General features: G+C 43.9%; 1 protein-coding gene across 10 annotated transcripts; it reads left to right on the forward strand.

The window, feature by feature from the left end:
- The first annotated feature begins 10,778 nt into the window (after positions 1 to 10,778).
- LOC123136987 (uncharacterized) lies at positions 10,779 to 15,813 on the forward strand. 10 transcript variants are annotated; one of them, XR_006467565.1, is made up of 10 exons: positions 10,780 to 11,371; positions 11,469 to 11,724; positions 12,230 to 12,971; positions 13,459 to 13,514; positions 13,595 to 13,679; positions 13,780 to 14,069; positions 14,254 to 14,303; positions 14,951 to 15,010; positions 15,180 to 15,272; positions 15,443 to 15,813. XR_006467565.1 is itself a non-coding variant. In XM_044556513.1 (7 exons), the coding sequence occupies exons 3-7, from the start codon at positions 13,958 to 13,960 to the stop codon at positions 15,507 to 15,509; spliced, it is 396 nt and encodes a 131-aa protein (XP_044412448.1). In that variant the 5' UTR covers positions 11,731 to 12,971; positions 13,595 to 13,679; positions 13,780 to 13,957; the 3' UTR covers positions 15,510 to 15,813. The 10 variants fall into 10 exon arrangements, 1 of the variants encoding a protein (XP_044412448.1); XR_006467563.1 differs by lacking the exon at positions 13,459 to 13,514 and having other exon boundaries at positions 10,781 to 11,371; positions 12,230 to 12,634; positions 12,715 to 12,971; XR_006467567.1 differs by lacking the exon at positions 13,459 to 13,514 and having other exon boundaries at positions 10,781 to 11,371; positions 12,230 to 12,622; positions 12,715 to 12,971.
- The last annotated feature ends 1,811 nt before the right edge of the window (positions 15,814 to 17,624 follow it).

Below are 17,624 nucleotides of genomic sequence, written 5' to 3' on the forward strand. Positions count from 1 at the left end.
TTTCTAGAAAGCATATAGGGTTATTTGAAAAGTGTTTTTCAATAGAAAACCTAGATTAAGCTGCTTGAACATTGAGCATCAAGATCTATGAGGATAGATCAAAAACGCTTAATGGTACTTTCAAATAAGCACATACCTTGACATGATCTTGAAGGTGTTCAAGATGGATCAGTCAAAGAAGGAGTTCTGGTCTGAGTTGTAAGGTATGAAGTTAAGACTTAAAGCTCGACCACGGCAGAATAGAGAGAAAGGACGAAGGTCGTCCCCTATGCTTAGACGTAGGCTCCATAGTATGCTATGTTGTGTACCGCACCTAATGTGTGCCTTGCCACATGTCTGGCAAGAGGGTACAAAGGTGATCAAGGAGTGGATCACCAGATAGCGGTCAAAATTGTCCTTGGAGTAATAAGGACATGTTTCTCGATTATGGAGGTGATAAAGAGTTCGGCGTAAAGGGTTACGTCGATGTAAGCTTTATCACCTATCCGAATGACTCTGAGTAGCAAACCGGATATGTATAGTGGAGCAACCATTTGGAATAGCTCCAAGTGGAGCGTGGAAGCAGCATTTACAATATGACCTGGAGATTTGCAAAGTACATACGGATCTGAATATTGCAGACCCGTTGACTAAAACCTCTCTCACAAGCAAACATGATCAAACCCCAGAACTCATTGAGTCTTGACCACATGATGATGTGAACTAGTTTAGTGACACTAGTAAACTCTTTGGATGTTGGTCACATGGCGATGTGACCTGTGAGTGTTAATCACATAGCGATGTGAACTAGATTATTGACTCTAGTGCAAGTGGGAGACTGTTGGAAATATGCCCTAGAGGCAATAATAAATTAGTTATTATTATTATTATATTTCCTTGTTCATGATAATCGTTTATTATCCATGCTATAATTGTATTGATAGGAAACTCAGATACATGTGTGGGTACATAGACAACACCATGTCCCTACTAAGCCTCTAGTTGACTAGCTCGTTGATCAATAGATGGTTATGGTTTCCTAACCATGGACATTGGATGTCGTTGATAACGGGATCACATCATTAGGAGAATGATGTGATGGACAAGACCCAATCCTAAGCCTAGCACAAAGATCGTGTAGTTCGTATGCTAAAGCTTTTCTAATGTCAAGTATCATTTCCTTAGACTATGAGATTGTGCAACTCCCGGATACCGTAGGAATGCTTTGGGTGTACCAAACGTCACAACGTAACTGGGTGGCAATAAAGGTGCACTACGGGTATCTCCGAAAGTGTCTGTTGGGTTGGCACGAATCGAGACTGGGATTTGTCACTCCGTGTGACGGAGAGGTATCTCTGGGCCCACTCGGTAGGACATCATCATGTGCACAATGTGACCAAGGGGTTGATCACGGGATGATGTGTTACGGAACGAGTAAAGAGACTTGCCGGTAACGAGATTGAACAAGGTATCGGGATACCGACGATCGAATCTCGGACAAGTGCAGTACCGCTAGACAAAGGGAATTGAATACGGGATTGATTGAATCCTCGACATCGTGGTTCATCCGATGAGATCATCGTGGAACATGTGGGAGCCAACATGGGTATCCAGATCCCGCTGTTGGTTATTGGCTGGAGAGATGTCTCGGTCATGTCTACGTGTCTCCCGAACCCGTAGGGTCTACACACTTAAGATTCGATGACGCTAGGGTTATAGGGAATAGATATACGTGGTTACCGAATGTTGTTCGAAGTCCCGGATGAGATCCCGGACGTCACGAGGAGTTCCGGAATGGTCTGGAGGTAAAGATTCATATATGGGAAGTCCTGTTTTGGTCAACGGAAAAGTTTCGGGTTTTATCGGTAATGTACCGGGACCACCGGGAAGGTCCCGGGGGTCCACCAAGTGGGGCCACCGGCCCCAGAGGGCTGCATGGGCCAAGTGTGGGAGGGTACCAGCCCCAGGTGGGCTGGTGCGCCCCCCACAAGGGCCCAATGCGCCTAGGGTTTGGGGAGGGGGCGCACCCACCTTACTTGGGGGGCAAGTTTCCCCTCTCCTCCCCTTTGGCCGCCACCCAGATGGGGATTGGGGCTGCCGCCACCCCTAGGGAGGGAACCCTGGGTGGGGGCGAAGCCCTGCTGGAGTGCCACGCTCCTCCACCACCACCACGCCGTCGTGCTGCTGCTGGACGGAGTCTGCGTGGGAGACGTCACCGGGCTGTACGTGTGTTGAACATGGAGGTGTCGTCCGTTCGGCACTAGGATCTCCGGTGATTTGGATCACGACGAGTACGACTCCTTCAACCCCGTTCTCTTGAACGCTTCCGCTTAGCGATCTACAAGGGTATGTAGATGCACTCTCCTTCCCCTCGTTGCTAGATTACTCCATAGATTGGTCTTGGTGTTGCGTAGAAAATTTTGAATTTCTGCTACGTTCCCCAACAATCTCTTGTTCGGTCCCGATAGCTCCTCAAAGGTGGATTCAGAGACAGATGATCAGTCATATTCCCCCACCGAGGTGTATGCTCTAACTTGGCACGGTTCTACTGCTCATATCATGCATATGGTGTCTTGCATTGCATAGTCTAGACATCATATACACAATATTCAACACCATGTTCTTAGTTCAGACATCATATATGCAAATGCCCTCTGCTTAGCATATAAATCACATCTGTGAATTAAATCATGCGATCCTGGTTACTTAGATAACATGTATGTGAATTATGTCATGCAATCATGTTTAGTTAGTCATCATATCTTTGAATTATGTTATGCTATGCTATCTAGTTTAGATAGACATCATATATGTGAAATTATGTCATGCTATCCATTTTAGTTAAACAATATACATGTCAACTATTTAATGCTCTCTTTTTTCCACACTATCTATTGCATCTGTCTCTCATACAATGTATGTACATTCAACTATGTTTCCTATTTATCAGCCATTTGAATTGGAGCGGGTGATGGCAATATCTAGCGAAGTAAAAACACGATCTTCAAATAAAATAGTGCTACCTCTTGGTGGAGATAGCAGCCCGGTTGTACATGCACGAGAACCAGCCCTACCACACATAACCCAGACTCTCGCAGATTTTACCCCTACTGCGATGGACAGAGAACTAGCTTCACCCAATCTAACCCCAACCCCAGCAGATAGTAACCTAGTTCCTGTTGACACAACACCATCTCCACCATAGAGCTCCCAAACAAGAGCAGTTAGTAAGGCAACTCCAGTGCCCAAAGCGCTAGTACTACCACGGCAAACCCCAACTCCACCAGTTAGTACACCTATTCCTGTGGAGGAAGCACAACCAACCATTCATAGTTTAGCATCTATCGCATTTGATGTTGTTAAATCCTATGTTTGTATCTTCCCATCATGGAAACATTATACTGAAGATGAAGGAAAATGCCAGTTGCAGGTATTTGTCCAGGAGTTATGTGTAAGTAATGTTATTCATGGCAATTACTTTGCTTTGTCCCATACATTCTACCTCCATGATGGTTATAATATAACAAATTTTCCCATTTTTCTCTATAGAGAAGGACCGATTTGGAAACTCAGGATGAGGTAACCTGTGCTAATACCTCTGCTATCTTCAAGAATGCTTGGTGGTAGTATCAGAATTACCTGAAGAAAACGTACTTCACTGGCAAACAAACTCATCAAAGTCCCTTACGTTCTCCCGAGACACATTTACTGGACGATGACTGGGAACGCCTTGTTCTTTACTGGTCCCGAACCAAGAATGTGGTAAGGTCTATGAGCTCATTTTATTTTAAGTACTATATGCTTGCGTGTTACTGTACTCTGTTCATGTAGAACAAGTGCTTAAACCTGAAGAACAACTGTTCTCATTTAAGGTTCCATTGCTATCGTGCATACTGCTTTGCTCTTGTATCATTGTATTTACTCGTACAAACTTATTTTTAAATTGAACGATCCAATGAAAACTATAATGGCACAACAGGTATGTTTACGCATGTTTCTTTAACAGGTTTCCTCTTATAAATAGCTCTATTGATTTCAATTTCAATTGTGTATGTTGTTGTACATGTAGACCCGTGGTACCCATCTGAAATCTTGGTGTGTCGTGTAGTTTCCCACGCTTTGTATTCTTTCAGTGCTGCTTCTCTTGAACTGATATGATTTGAACCGTGTCTCTATTTTGATTTGGCAAGGCAATGCAGTGACCATAGGACATAGATATATGTTTGTTTGATGCTTTTATAGTGTACTACTTGGCAATAAAAGACTTGGTAGTTTAATCTTGTCCACCTTACTAATGAACTGGTTCACCAAAATGAGTTTCATATACTAGCACATGCTAAACCTGTTATGTGTCTGCTTGTTTCTTCTTTTAGAATGCTGACAGAATATTGGGGAAGAGTGCCTTATTAAGCAATGATAAAGGAAGTAATGCAGATAAGGTTCAGGATCGTGAGACATCCTTATTGGTCTCCAACAAAGCTGATAAAACAACTAAGGAAAACTATCTTGAAGACAGTGGGGCAACCCCAAAGTCCTGTCTTGGTTTACTGTTCGAGTTACTGGCCACTACCGCTTGCACAAGCTATTCAAACTCACTGTCTAAATCAGTTTGGTTTCTTGAGTCTCAACTACAAGCTGAAAGACATCGATCAACTGTGCTGCAACAAGAAGCGAAAGGATTGCGGAAGTCCCTGGAGCATTCAGATGCATACTTTCTGGTGCAACAACAATCATTGGAGGATTTTAGCGCCAAGCAGGACAAAGCTAATAAGCTTGCTAAGCTTATTGCCAGCATGGTGGATACCCAGGATAACGTTTCTTGAGCTCTTCTGAAGTTGTTTCATTTATGGACTTGTTTTGCTGCCTCGTTTATTTGCACTGGTGGCCAATTTTGACGGCCAGTGTATGTAATATGCTGCTTTGTTCCATATATTTGCACTGGTGGCGAACTTTGATGCCTAATGGATGTAATATATGTAATAGCTGTAATAGGCTAGCGTTAGTTGCTTGCTTATTTATTTCCTTATTGTCTTGTTTAGTTGTTTGCTTGTAGTCACTGCAGTTCTTTTTTCGTGTTTTCCTAGAGGCCACAATAACCTAATTTTGGTAATTAGGCCACAATAATCATGGCAACACACGGACTGTTGTAACCATGGGCCTCCTGCGGGCCGTAGGATCTGTGGGCCTTCTATGGGCCGTAGGATCCATGGGCCTTCTACGGGCCGTAGCATCCATGGACTTTCTACGGGCCGTATGATCCATGGGCCTTCTACACGCCGTAGGATCCATTGGTCTTCTACAGGCCGTAGGATCCATGGGCCTTCTACGGGGCGTATAATCATTTCACAAAACATGGGCCGTACTATTTGTGGACCATAATGGGCCGTTAATAGGCTGTATTTGATAACACTATGAAAACAACCTAACGGGTTAACGGGCCACAAATGGGCTGAATGTAACCACAGGCTGAGTTTGGCCCACAAACGGAACAGGCCAGTAACAGACCGTAACTAACCGAATTCTAGAAATGAGCCCAAGAATAAATGGGCCCTTAGAAGGCCGAAAGTTAACATAGGCTGGAAACGTCTGACGGAATAATGGGTTGTTAATGGGTATAAAGTGATACACTGTTCATTATGGGCCAGTTTCATCTCGGGCCTTTAATGGGCTGAGAGTTACAGAGGGCCTCATATGGGCCGAAAGACATCATGGGCCATACATGGGCCATACATGGGCCGAAAGTTACAACGGGCTGGAATCATATTGGGCGGCCCAAATGAAGGTACTGGGCTTAATTTCGATAGGCCATAATGATCAGGGAGTTATCGGGCCGTAAATGGGCTATATACGAACATGCGGTTAACACGCTTTCGGTGGGCCGACCCGTTACCTTTTAACCAAGTCAAACGGGCCGGCCTTTTCACTAGAATGGGCCTCTGTTGGGCCATGCCACGCGACGTATCATAGGCGCCTCCTGTCCAATGAGTGGATGACATCTGTCCCAACGGTGAGCCAACACGTGTTTCCTCTGGCCAATGAGAATTTTACACGTGGAAAATCCCCATTGGTCTGGGCTGTTAATGGGTTATCGGATCCAAAACCGGACCCGGTAGCTTAACGGTGACTTGTTACGGTGGATGCCACGTGTCGGTCACCCTTGACAAAAGCATTTCTATGACGCGTGATTTATCGTCATGGAAGTGGACACTTCCATGATGATAATTTTGGTAATATCATGGAACACTTCTACGACAACACAGGTATGACTATCTTGATTATGTCATAAAATCGTCATGGATGTACATGCATGACGGAAAACATGACCTACTGTGACAAACATGTATCATCACATAAGTGTATTTTTTGTAGTGACTGCTCTAAGCAGCACTACCGTGTTGTCCTTCTCTACTACCGTTGTTTCTACCGGTTGCTCAACACTACGCGGTAGAACCGCTGGTGGGAGCGGTAGTACCGCTCCGGCGGCACTACCGCCTCCCTGACTTGTTCAATTGAAGGCCATTGCTGGAACTTCTGTGCCAGCGGAAGTATCGCTGATGTCTACTATGCAACTTTATTCTTGTAGACTCGTGTTCAATTGTAGCAATTTTCCCTCAAGTGGATGACCTAAGGTTTATCAATTCGTGGGAGGCGTAGGATGAAGATAGTCTCTCTCTAGCAACCCCGCAATCAAATACAATAAATCTCTTGTGTCACCAACACACCCAATACAATGGCAAATTGTATAGGTGCACTAGTTCGGCGAAGAAATGGTGATAAAAGTGTAGTTGGATAGTAGATATGAGTTTTTGTAGTGCGAACAATAAAAAATAGCAAGGTAGTAAATAGTAAAAGGGAGCACAAACGGTATTGCAATGATGGAAAATGAGGCCTAGGGTGCATAGTTTCACTAGTGCAATCTCTCAACAATGCTAACATAGTTGGATCATATGATTATCCCTCAAAGTGCAATAAAGAATCACTCCCGAGTTCCTATTAGCGGAGAACAAAAGATAGAAATTGTTTGTAGGATACGAAACCACCTCAAAGCTATTCTTTCCGATCAATCTATCCTAGAGTTCGTACTAAAATAACAACAATCTATTCTTTCCAATCGATCTAATAAAGAGTTCGTACTAAAAGAACACCATATGATACATATCAACCAACTCTAATGTCACCTAGATACCCCAATGTCACCGCAAGTACCCGTGAGTTAATTATACGATATGTATCAAACAATTTCAGATTCATAATACTCAATCCACACAAAGAACTACAAGGAGACCCGAAATTTATATGGGAGAAAGGATAATAAAAACGTGCATCAACCCCTATGCATAGATTACCCCAAAGTCACCGCGGGAATCCGCAAGTTGAGTGCCATAACATATATCAAGTGAATCAAAATAATACCCGATTGTCACCACGAGTATTCATATGCAAGACATATATCATGTGTTCTCCGATCTGAACATTCAATCCGTAAAGACAAAACTTCAAAGGGTAAAGACTCAATTTATCACAACAAGAGTAGAGAGGGGAGAAACATCATATGATCCATCTATGTTAACAAAGCCCATGATACATCAAGATTGTGACATCTCAAGATCGCGCGCGAGAGAGAGATTAAACACATAGCTACTGGTACAAACCCTCAGCCCCGAGGGTGGAGTACTCCCTCCTCATCGTGGTGGCCACCGGGATGATGAAGATGGCCACCGGCGATGATCTCCCCCTCCGGCAGGGTGTCGGAACGGGCTCTCGATTGGTTTTCGGTGGCTACAGAGGCTTGCGGAGGCGGAACTTCCGATCTAGGGTCTCCGTGAGGCTTTTTGGAATATTTGGGAATTTATAGGGCGAAGAGGGGGTGCGGGAGGCCACCGAGGTGGGCACAACCCACCAGGGCGCGTTGTGCCCCCCTCGGGGCACCCCCCAGGTGCTGCTTTGGCCCATTGGTAGTCTTCTGGTCCATAAAAAATCCATAAAAAGTTTCGCGGTGTTTGGAGAACTTTCATTTTTGCACAAAAAACAACACCACAGTAGTTCTGCTGAAAACAACGTCAGACCGGGTTAGTTCCATGCAAATCATACCAAAACCATATAAAATTATTGTAAACATGGCATGCATACTTCATAAATTATAGATACGTTGGAGACGTATCAACCGCTCGCCCGAGCAGTACTACCTCTTGTGCACGGGGTGAAGGGGCATAATGGTTGGAATCTTCCCCCCACTATATAAGTGAGTCTTCTTCTCCAAGTGGACTCACCTCTTCCTCCCCAAGATCCATTGTTGCTCAAAAGCTCATTCTTGCCCAATCTCTCTCCCTAGCCAATCAAACTTGTTGATTTTCTAGGGTTTGGTTGAGAAGGCCTAGATCTACACTTCTACCAAGAGAAATTTGATCTCCCCCACTAATCCCTTGTGGATCTTATTACTCTTGGGTGTTTGAGCACCCTAGCCGGTTGAGGTCACGTCGGAGCCACATTCCATTATGGTGAAGCTTCATGATGGTGTTGAGAGCCTCCAATTCGGTTGTGGAGATTGCCCCAACCTTGTTTGTAAATGTCTGGTTGCCGCCTTCAAGGGCACCATTAGTGGAATCACAGCATCTTGCATTTGTGCGAGGGCGTGAGGAGAATACAGTGGACCTAGTGGCTTCTTGGGGAGCATTGTGCCTCCACACTACTCCAACGGAGACGTACTTCCACACATCCTCGTCTCCACTGGCTCCACTTGTGGTTACTTCTTACCTTTACTTCTGCAAACTTTACTTGTGTTGTATCTCCTGCTTGCTTGTGTAGTTGGTGTTTCTAGCATCATATAGTTTGTTCACCTAGTTGCATATCTAGACAACCTACTTGTTACTAAACCTAATTTGTCAAGAAAAGCTAAAAATTGGTAGTTGCCTATTCACCCCCTCTTGTCAACCATATCGATCCTTTCAACGACCATCTGATTCCCCTCTCCAGTGTGTCCCCCTCCTTCCTCAACCACAATGACTCGCACCTCGTATTTAGAAAAAGTTAAGTTAATCGCTCTGCCATGCCGCATGCTCTCCTCTTCGCTGCACCCAAAGACCCAACGATGCAACATTGGTCGGTGAGGCACGCCACGACAATTTACAGTCGTCTTGGTCACGAGTTTGCATCGTTGCAGCCTTGTCCACGTCCTGTTGTAGCACAAGGTCGAGGACGTCCTAGAAAAACTGGGTGGCCGTCGTAGCGTCATTGCCGAGCATGGTCGGGTGCCCGCGATGGCTCCACCATGACCCCCGGTTGCAGCTCCATCACCAATGGCTACAACATTCACACGACCCCATCGCAGCTCTCCATGGTGATGGTTCCAGCAAAAAAGTTGTGAGTACCATCATAGTTTCTCCACGGTGACGTCTCTAGCAAAAGGTCACAACCATCATTGCTTTTCGGATGCAGCACCGCCAGCCATAGGCTGCAGCTTGTCGTCCCGATGTTGTTGCATCATCATCGCCGCCCGTCATGGGTTGCAACTTCTTATCAACGATTGTACCATCTGTTGTGGCCGATTGAAGCTTTCGTCATCCATGGTTGTAGCATTCTTCACCGCCGACCGTCGTGGTTCTGCAGCTTCTTGTCAAACGGTCGTAGCCGCAACATCTGGTGCTTGCCCTATCTAGCGCTGCCATGGCCACCGTTTCTAGTCGTCCTCTACACGGGAAATCAAAGGGGCCATTGAAGCACACAGATGCCAAAAAAAGCTGCAGAGTTTGGTTCTATGGCACAGGGGAGAAGTGCTAGTTAGCAGCAGGGGCAAGGGGGGAGGGGATGGCGCGCGAGCTCACCGACGGTGGTGCCTCACTGGGGAGGGAGAGAGAAGATAGCGACAGAGAGATAGAGAGATGAAAATGAGGAGGTCGGTTGGGTGGTAGGGAAACAAGTGGACGAGATGGATGCGGAAAAAGATAAGGGAGAGAAAGAGCCAGGAAGGATGCATGAGAGACGCACGATCCCTGGCAATCGAATGCATGACGTGTGATCGGCCAAAGCCTCAGCTGGCCAGCTGTCAGGAAACTCTCCTTCTCCCTTCTCGATTTTATTGACTCAATAAGTTCCTACTAAGTGATTATCAAATAGTCCCTCCTACTTAAAAAACGTATGGTTCTGTCGTCCACCTCATCCTTGTCCAACATTCCTCCTCCCCTCGCCTTTTATCGACTTACCCATAAGACAATAAGTTCTCGCTGAGTGGTTATCAAATAAAATCCAAAGATTTATTTAGGTAGTTAAATCAAATGCATGATTTGATATACTATTATTTAGACAATCACACTAAATATGAAAGATAATCATGAGCTAACATAAATTATAGAATATTTATACCCATTGCGATGAACGGTTAATTATCTACTCCCTCCGTCTCATAATATAAGAACGTTTTTGACACACTACACTAGTCTCAAAAACGTTTTTATATTATGGGACTGGGACAGAGGGAGTACTCCCTCAAGGCCTCAACTACCAAAATGTCATATATTTAGGAACAGTAGTCATTTGAAAAAAGGAATTTATGTATGCTCCTAAACAATTTGATCGACAACATTTGGTGAAATCTCTACTCCTAATGGACGACTTGGTGAATAGTCTCCGCGGTTTAATTTTGCTGGATTTTTTTCGTCATCCTCTCACCTCTGGGTTTTTTCATCATCCTCACACCTCCGGTTAATTTTCGTCCCACCTCCCAGGTTTATTTTTGTCCTCCCTCCCACACATCGACCAAAAAAAACCCAGCGATCCCTCCACGTCCGTCGATCCAAGAACAGTCCTCCCGTCGCACCAGAGAAAAAGGGCCGAAAAAAAACCTACGAAAAAAACCCAGCGATCGCTCGCTGCTCCATCCCTCGCCCCCGCCGCTCGAGCGAGAACCACCGAGGCTCAACTCGACTCCCCTCGATCTGTTTGCCCCAGCCGCCATAGCAGAGCACTTCGCTGCCGCCAAGATGCGAGGGGAGCCGCCGCCGCCGAGGTCCGAGAGGAGCCGCCGCGATCCTCCTCTGCACACATCATCGCCTGCGACGCTGCATAACCACGATCTCCACTGGCGCCGCGATGGCTGTGCCCTCCACCCATATCCGTCCGCCATTGGCCCTGTATTGTCCCTCCCGATAGGATCCAGCCTCCACCACTGAGCACGGTGCAACGGGATCCACCACGGACGAGGGAAAGGCGCTCGCGGGCATCGTGATGTGGTCGTCACGTGGCGCGGCACGATCCAGGCTCTGGAATGGGTCGACGATCTTGAGTTCGCCATAGTGCCGTCCAGAGGCCCCCTTTGTGAGGCCGCCTGCGCAGACGCTTGGTGCACCGCGGCTGGATCTCCATCGCCACCAACAACAGGGATAACGCCAGAGACCAGGTAATCTTGTGAATACGATGGCACTGTCATGTACATGGTGCACGATTCAGTGTTGAGCTCACTTGCAGCTGCATGCTCATGCAACCATGGATGTCAGGCACGGGATGTGCTGGACATTGTTCAGTGCCAGGAGGTGAGCATCACCATGACAAGGCATAGCCTTGGGGCAGCGTTGAACGCATTCGACATCACTGAGAATGACTACAGTTGCACGACCGCCGCAGCGCGTTCACTTTTGCCCTGTGCGGCGGCAGCACCGGCTCCAAGAAGCGGTTTAACGCTGCCACGGCCACCGGCCTCTGTGTTCTGTCGCATCCGCAACGCTCGAGACATTGTCCGCAACGTTGATGAAGGTGAAGGAGATGGAAATTTCAGATAGGACAACATAGAAAATATTCAGACATGTCTTTACCACTACAAAATATTCAGTCACTGCCCTTGTGCCAATTCTTTTCTGCTTTATCCATGAATTAGTCTGTGCTTCCCCAAAATTCATGCATTTGAAGTTTTGAACTAAAGCTTAGTTGATGTAGGGAAGTGAATTGTAGACGTATTTTTAAATTTATATTTAGTACTAGAATTCTATTTTTAATTCAGTTTCACATCATCGTGTCACTAGAAATTCCAACATGGTATGCTTGTTCGTTTAGACTAGACAACTTTATGAAAATGCGGCATCGGCATCAGTATGCTGCCATTGATCCTATTGCCAAGCTTTTTTGTACATCATCGACACAACATCATATAGTCAATATGATTCCCTATGCACACTGCCCATTAACTGAATTACTAGAATGTTCATTGTTTTCTTCCATGTGTATCCCTTGGGGTGTGGTTCTTATGAGCACTTATTTGCAGGTTTGAGGAGTCCTCCTAGAGTTTGAGAAATTTTAATGAGAATTGGTTTGACAGAAACGGGAGGAGGGGCCATTAGGACAATTTTTACGTAGAAGAGATCTCGGGCAGACTGGAACCTATGGACCAAAACTATGTGTGGTTTCCTGCTGATAAATGTGTTGAAATATGTGTGGTTTCTTACACAAATGGAAGTTATCAAGCATGTTCTTTATGCAACAAAAATTTACTCCATCTGTAAAGATATATAAGAGCATTTAGATCACTACTTTAGTGATATAAATGCTCTTATATTTGTTACGGAGGGAGTAGCAGATATATTTGACTAGATGTGCCAAACTGTTGTGTCATCCACTTCACAAATTAGAGGTCGATATGCAGTGGAAGCTTTTGCAGGTCATTTTCAAAGTTAAGTATATCTTCTTTGATGTGATGTTTCATTTGTTCGCGTGCATCATGCTAACATCTGTTGGTTGGTTTCTAAACAGCAGTGCTACTACTGTGATGCATAAATTCAGTGCCACTTCTCAAGCTACTAGACCTAGAAGAAACACAATGAGGCAGTGCAGCGATGATTATCTAGCCCTCCAAGCTGGATGCAGCAAGGTTACTCGTGATCAAAACCATTGATGTCAGTTCAAAAACCGGTTCTGATGCCAATTGGCTTGAGGAAATCAGCCAAGATGCTTTGAAGAAATTGCACGCTTTCTATCAGTTCTGCAGACCACACACAATCTTTGGCACTGTGAGATTTGTCATATTTAGTTCCAATCTACATATGTAGTTTTGATGCACACTGCTTGATGCGCTCTTTCTTATGTTTATTGTATTGTTAGATTATAGGGATAACTTCAGTGTCTCTCGTGTCAATGAAGAGCCTAGATGATTTTACTACTACGATACTAAGAGTTATTATAGATTTTTATCTGTTACGAGTAATATTATTTGGCAACTAGATATATACCTAGCCATTTGTGTATGAAAATTCTACATTGTTACTCTTTAAAAAAAATCAAAATTTTCACTTTCTGTGCACGCTTTGGCTGCTGCTTTATGTATGAAGATTTACGTGGTAGGGCTGAATCAGCTATACGACATTCAAATTGAAAAGGTTGTATTTTATTCCTTGTGCTTTGAGAAAATGCACCTTCTTAATCCTTTATACTGTACAATCATTTAGTATAAATTATACTCTATTTTGGAGATCAACAAGCCAGATTTTCCATTTGTAGCTGGGCGATTTTCAGTAGCAACTGGAGTACTCTTAGTGGTCACATTCCTGATCATGGTATATTAGGTTCAACATAATGGTGTTATGGTGTGGAAAATATGGCTGAAGTCTAAATACTTAAGTTTTGTTGTTTTCAGAGCTTTAACATTGGATCTGTTTCGGATCGGTGCCACTGACGTGTGCTTTAATTATCAGCTTCCTTCTTGGAAGTGTTCCATTGAGGTAAGTAGCACTTACCATCATGAGAATTGGAAAGTAAGTTCCATGAAACCATCAAACGCCAAGTGATGATCATTTTCATCTCATATTTGATCCTTTTCAGGCTCCGATGCTCCGGTGGGAACGACACACACTCCTCGCTGCATCTTGTATCCTATTTGTGAGGGCTATCATGGTCCAATTACCTTTCTTTGCACATATGCAGGCACTCGGCACAGTACACATCTTCAGTAGCACTAGAAATTCATACTTATTTACTTGGCTTCCTTCGTCAGTGTTTGATGATTCATTTTGCAGCGACATGTTCTGAAAAGGCCCTTGGCAGCAACAAAATGACAGGTGTTTGCAACATTGTCCATGTGTTGGTTCTCTGCCGTCATAACTATATTCAACGTAATTAAACATGCAATGACTCTATACTTTTGGTATCATCAAGCATATTTTTATTGATGTCCGGAGCTTTCAGGATATTCCTGACGTTGATGGAGACCAAGACTTTGGCATCACTAAAAGTGTTTCAAGAAAACCATAGGCCACCATAAACTGGTTGATTTTGAACCTATTTTTTCGATTGTAGGTGTATCAGCTTTGCAGTGGAGCATGTTGTTCGCCGTGGGTCGAACTGAGGTGAGTATTTGATGCGTTAGTAGATTGGGACGTTGGCTGCTCGGCGTGAGTACCTATGTCTATGTTATGTTTGAGTTAAAAGTACAATTTAGATGTGGGCCACACATACATAGATTAATGCATAGTTAGCTACCCATCTTGTCACCTGGAGTTATATCTCTGCACATATCTGAAGGCAAACATTGTACGCAAGTGATCTGGTTATGAAAAGCTTCATGTCCAGTCAAAATATACATGATGCTAGGTGAAAATAATCATAGAGGTTCATTGAAGATGGATTTGATTTAATTATTTAGTGCCCATGGATTTAATTGTCATTGAGAAGCATAATATCTTTTTGATGCTTCGTAACTTGTTGGTTGTTGTTATTTAGTTTTGCCCATGGAGTCCAAGTGTCCATCAAATTTCATAGATTGCTTCATAACTTGTTGTTGATGTTTGTTCATGCCTTTTGAATGTGTGCTTCGTAGCTTTGCTATTGTCGTTGGACACTTGGACTTAGATGATATATGACTTGGGGTTGGGTGCATAGCTCTTTCACCAAAAATGCAAAGTATGGTAGCTTAAACCGTTGGAAGGATATCACCATCGATTGGCTAAGCTTGTGTATTTTCTGTAAATTATTAAAGCATTATGCTGAAATGTAGGCCAAGACTGATGAGTTGAAGGCGAGAACAAACTACTACTCTACCCAGCAACTTATACAGGTGCATTTCCCTATATTTTTACAATAATATGACCTGCCAGTTTGCTTTATGCAGATTTGTACTGGTTAATAGTTAGTGTATGAAAAATAAGCATGATCTATGCTCCTCTTTTCTCCTTGAAAACTGCACATGTTGTATGTGTTGATGACACTTTCATATGGTGATATAGAGATGTGGTCTTGACCCTGCTCAAGCTCATCCACACCGCTGTCACTATAGCTGCTTCTGTGAGTCTCTTGTCATCTTCTTCGCCGCTGGCTTGGTAAATCTCTCAGTTTACTTCTCCTCTTCCTCTCTTGAGCTCTGTAGAAAGTTGCATGAACCTGAGGCCGAGGGCAAAGTGCAGTAGGCGGTGCATTGGTTATAATATATGTGTAGCCAGTAAGGGATGGTTCGTTCTCATCTCAAAGGCCTAAAGATCCGTTGTTGCAGGTCACCACATTCGCTTCCCACAGCTGTGGATGACGACAAGGAGGTGGTGGGTGACATGGGCAAATAGTGCTTGGATGTCCATGTTGCTTGTCTGCGTGTCTGCATAGAGAATTTTCTGTTGTTTGATTTGGTTTTACTGGAACAAGGAGTGGTGCTGCCCAAGCTCCCCATTACCCGTTGTATTGAGTTAATTGCCGTTGAGGTGCGGACTTGCCATTTATTGTGATTTTATCATTCCTCCTTATTTTAAATTTTTTTTCCACAAGATAGTTCTTGCTCATAGAGATGCTTTGCATGGATTGTTTAAAAAACAAAGAACGTGACAAGTTTGTGCTTTGAAAATGGGATACTATGCTTAGTTCTAGCTTTAACATTTGTGATATCCAATTATACTCCTATGGCTTGTATGCCGTGGCAAGATGCCCACTTACTGCACCAATTCTCATTGGAAACAATGCTCTTTTGTCTTTGGGACCAATTTTAGTGGTGACTTAATAACTGATTTTGTACTTTCTGCTTTAGGCTGTGAGGATGCAGGTTAATCGTGCTGCTGATTGTATAAGAGCTTGCAAAATGGACAATAATTTATATTAATTCTGCAAGCACTTTCTTGTCGGCATGAATTCATAAACTTACTTTTGCACTTGGTACTGTGTTGTCTAATGTTCCCCGAGCTAGGAAATTTGCATTTGGGCTGTACTTCCAAAGATGAAATTGTCTGCATAAGTGATTGTTCCGAAGGTGCCCAATATGCTCACTAGGTGTCCTATAGCTATAGGTAAGGAGAGCGACTTGGTGCTTAATACTCGGTTTCTGTGGGAACCAAGGAAAGATGGTGCTGGAATATAATGTACTGAAAACATGATAATTTAAAGGATGTTATAGTGTCAAAATGATCTAATCAACATCTTTTTGTTCTAGACCAAACATGAGATACATTAAAAAGATTTGCCAAGGTCTTTTCTGTACAAACTCATCAATGCTTTTTGTTCTTGTAGTTGTTTGATTCTTTCTTTACATAAAAAATTCTTACATTGAACTAGGCCCGGTTATGTACATGACAACTCTCCTTTGACCTGACGCAAATGATTTGGCATGTTTGATCTTGAAAATGTTGAGAGGAAAAAAAAGTTGATGCACTACTCTGTAGCACCCATGCGTCAACTCCTTCAATTCCTATTTGGTCAATACATCTTGAAATTTTTGCTCTGGGATTTGGTGGCTGCTTACAGTTTCACGAGCTTGAGGGGAACTATCGGATGGTTCAAGATCCGAAACAAGTCGGAGAGGAGGCTCATGAGGCCCATCAAAAGGCCCGAGTCTCTAAAGATTATGGAAGTGGTTTCTACCAACATGGTTCTGAGATGTAGGAGAGGAACGGTCATGTGGGCTCGTTGAGCACGGTCGATTCTGTTTGTTCCGGCCCTCGCGCAAGCAATGAGGAGCACACCACCATGCCTTCATGTCCTTACTGACACCTGCCTCAAGCCATTAAGCTCACTCCGTCTATAAGTTTAGTGTTGGTTCTTTGTGCGCACATCCATCTCTTAGATGGTTCAAGATCAGGAGTGAGGCGGGATCCACTAAGATCACCCTGTCTATAAGTTTAGTGCTGGTTCTTGATGTGCACATCCATCTCTAGGATGGTTCAAGATCAGGAATGAGGCGGGAAGGAGGCTCACGAGGGCCATAATGAGATTGGAGTCTCTAAAGATTATGGAAGTGGAGCACCGGGTCACTCTCCTCCAACTACAGTGGTTGTTCGGCCAACAGGGGTCAGAGATGTAGGAGAGTAACGATGACGCAGGCTCGTTGAGCACACTAGGGAGCTAAACAATTGATGGCATGTACATTATCAGAACTTGTTTTTATGAGAAATAAATCATCATTGCTAGAAAGTTGCTTAATACAGGCGTAGGCTACCTAATAGCATCAAATAATTCTAATATGACATTCCGGTGAAGGAGCACTACCCCATTGAGTGTGATGTTCAACAAATTAATGCTGACAAGATGGAGGAGACCATGATTCCTCTTCCGGTGGACCTTCATGTAAAGGAGAAATTACAACATTGTGATATTGAACTTTCATGTGAAGGCTAAATTAAAACATTGTGATATATCAACTAAAATTGTGCACTTATTTATTGATGAAATTGTTAAAGCATGATTATTGACTCATT

This window comes from Triticum aestivum, chromosome 6B (genome assembly GCF_018294505.1).
Source record: "Triticum aestivum cultivar Chinese Spring chromosome 6B, IWGSC CS RefSeq v2.1, whole genome shotgun sequence".
NCBI lineage: Eukaryota > Viridiplantae > Streptophyta > Magnoliopsida > Poales > Poaceae > Triticum > Triticum aestivum.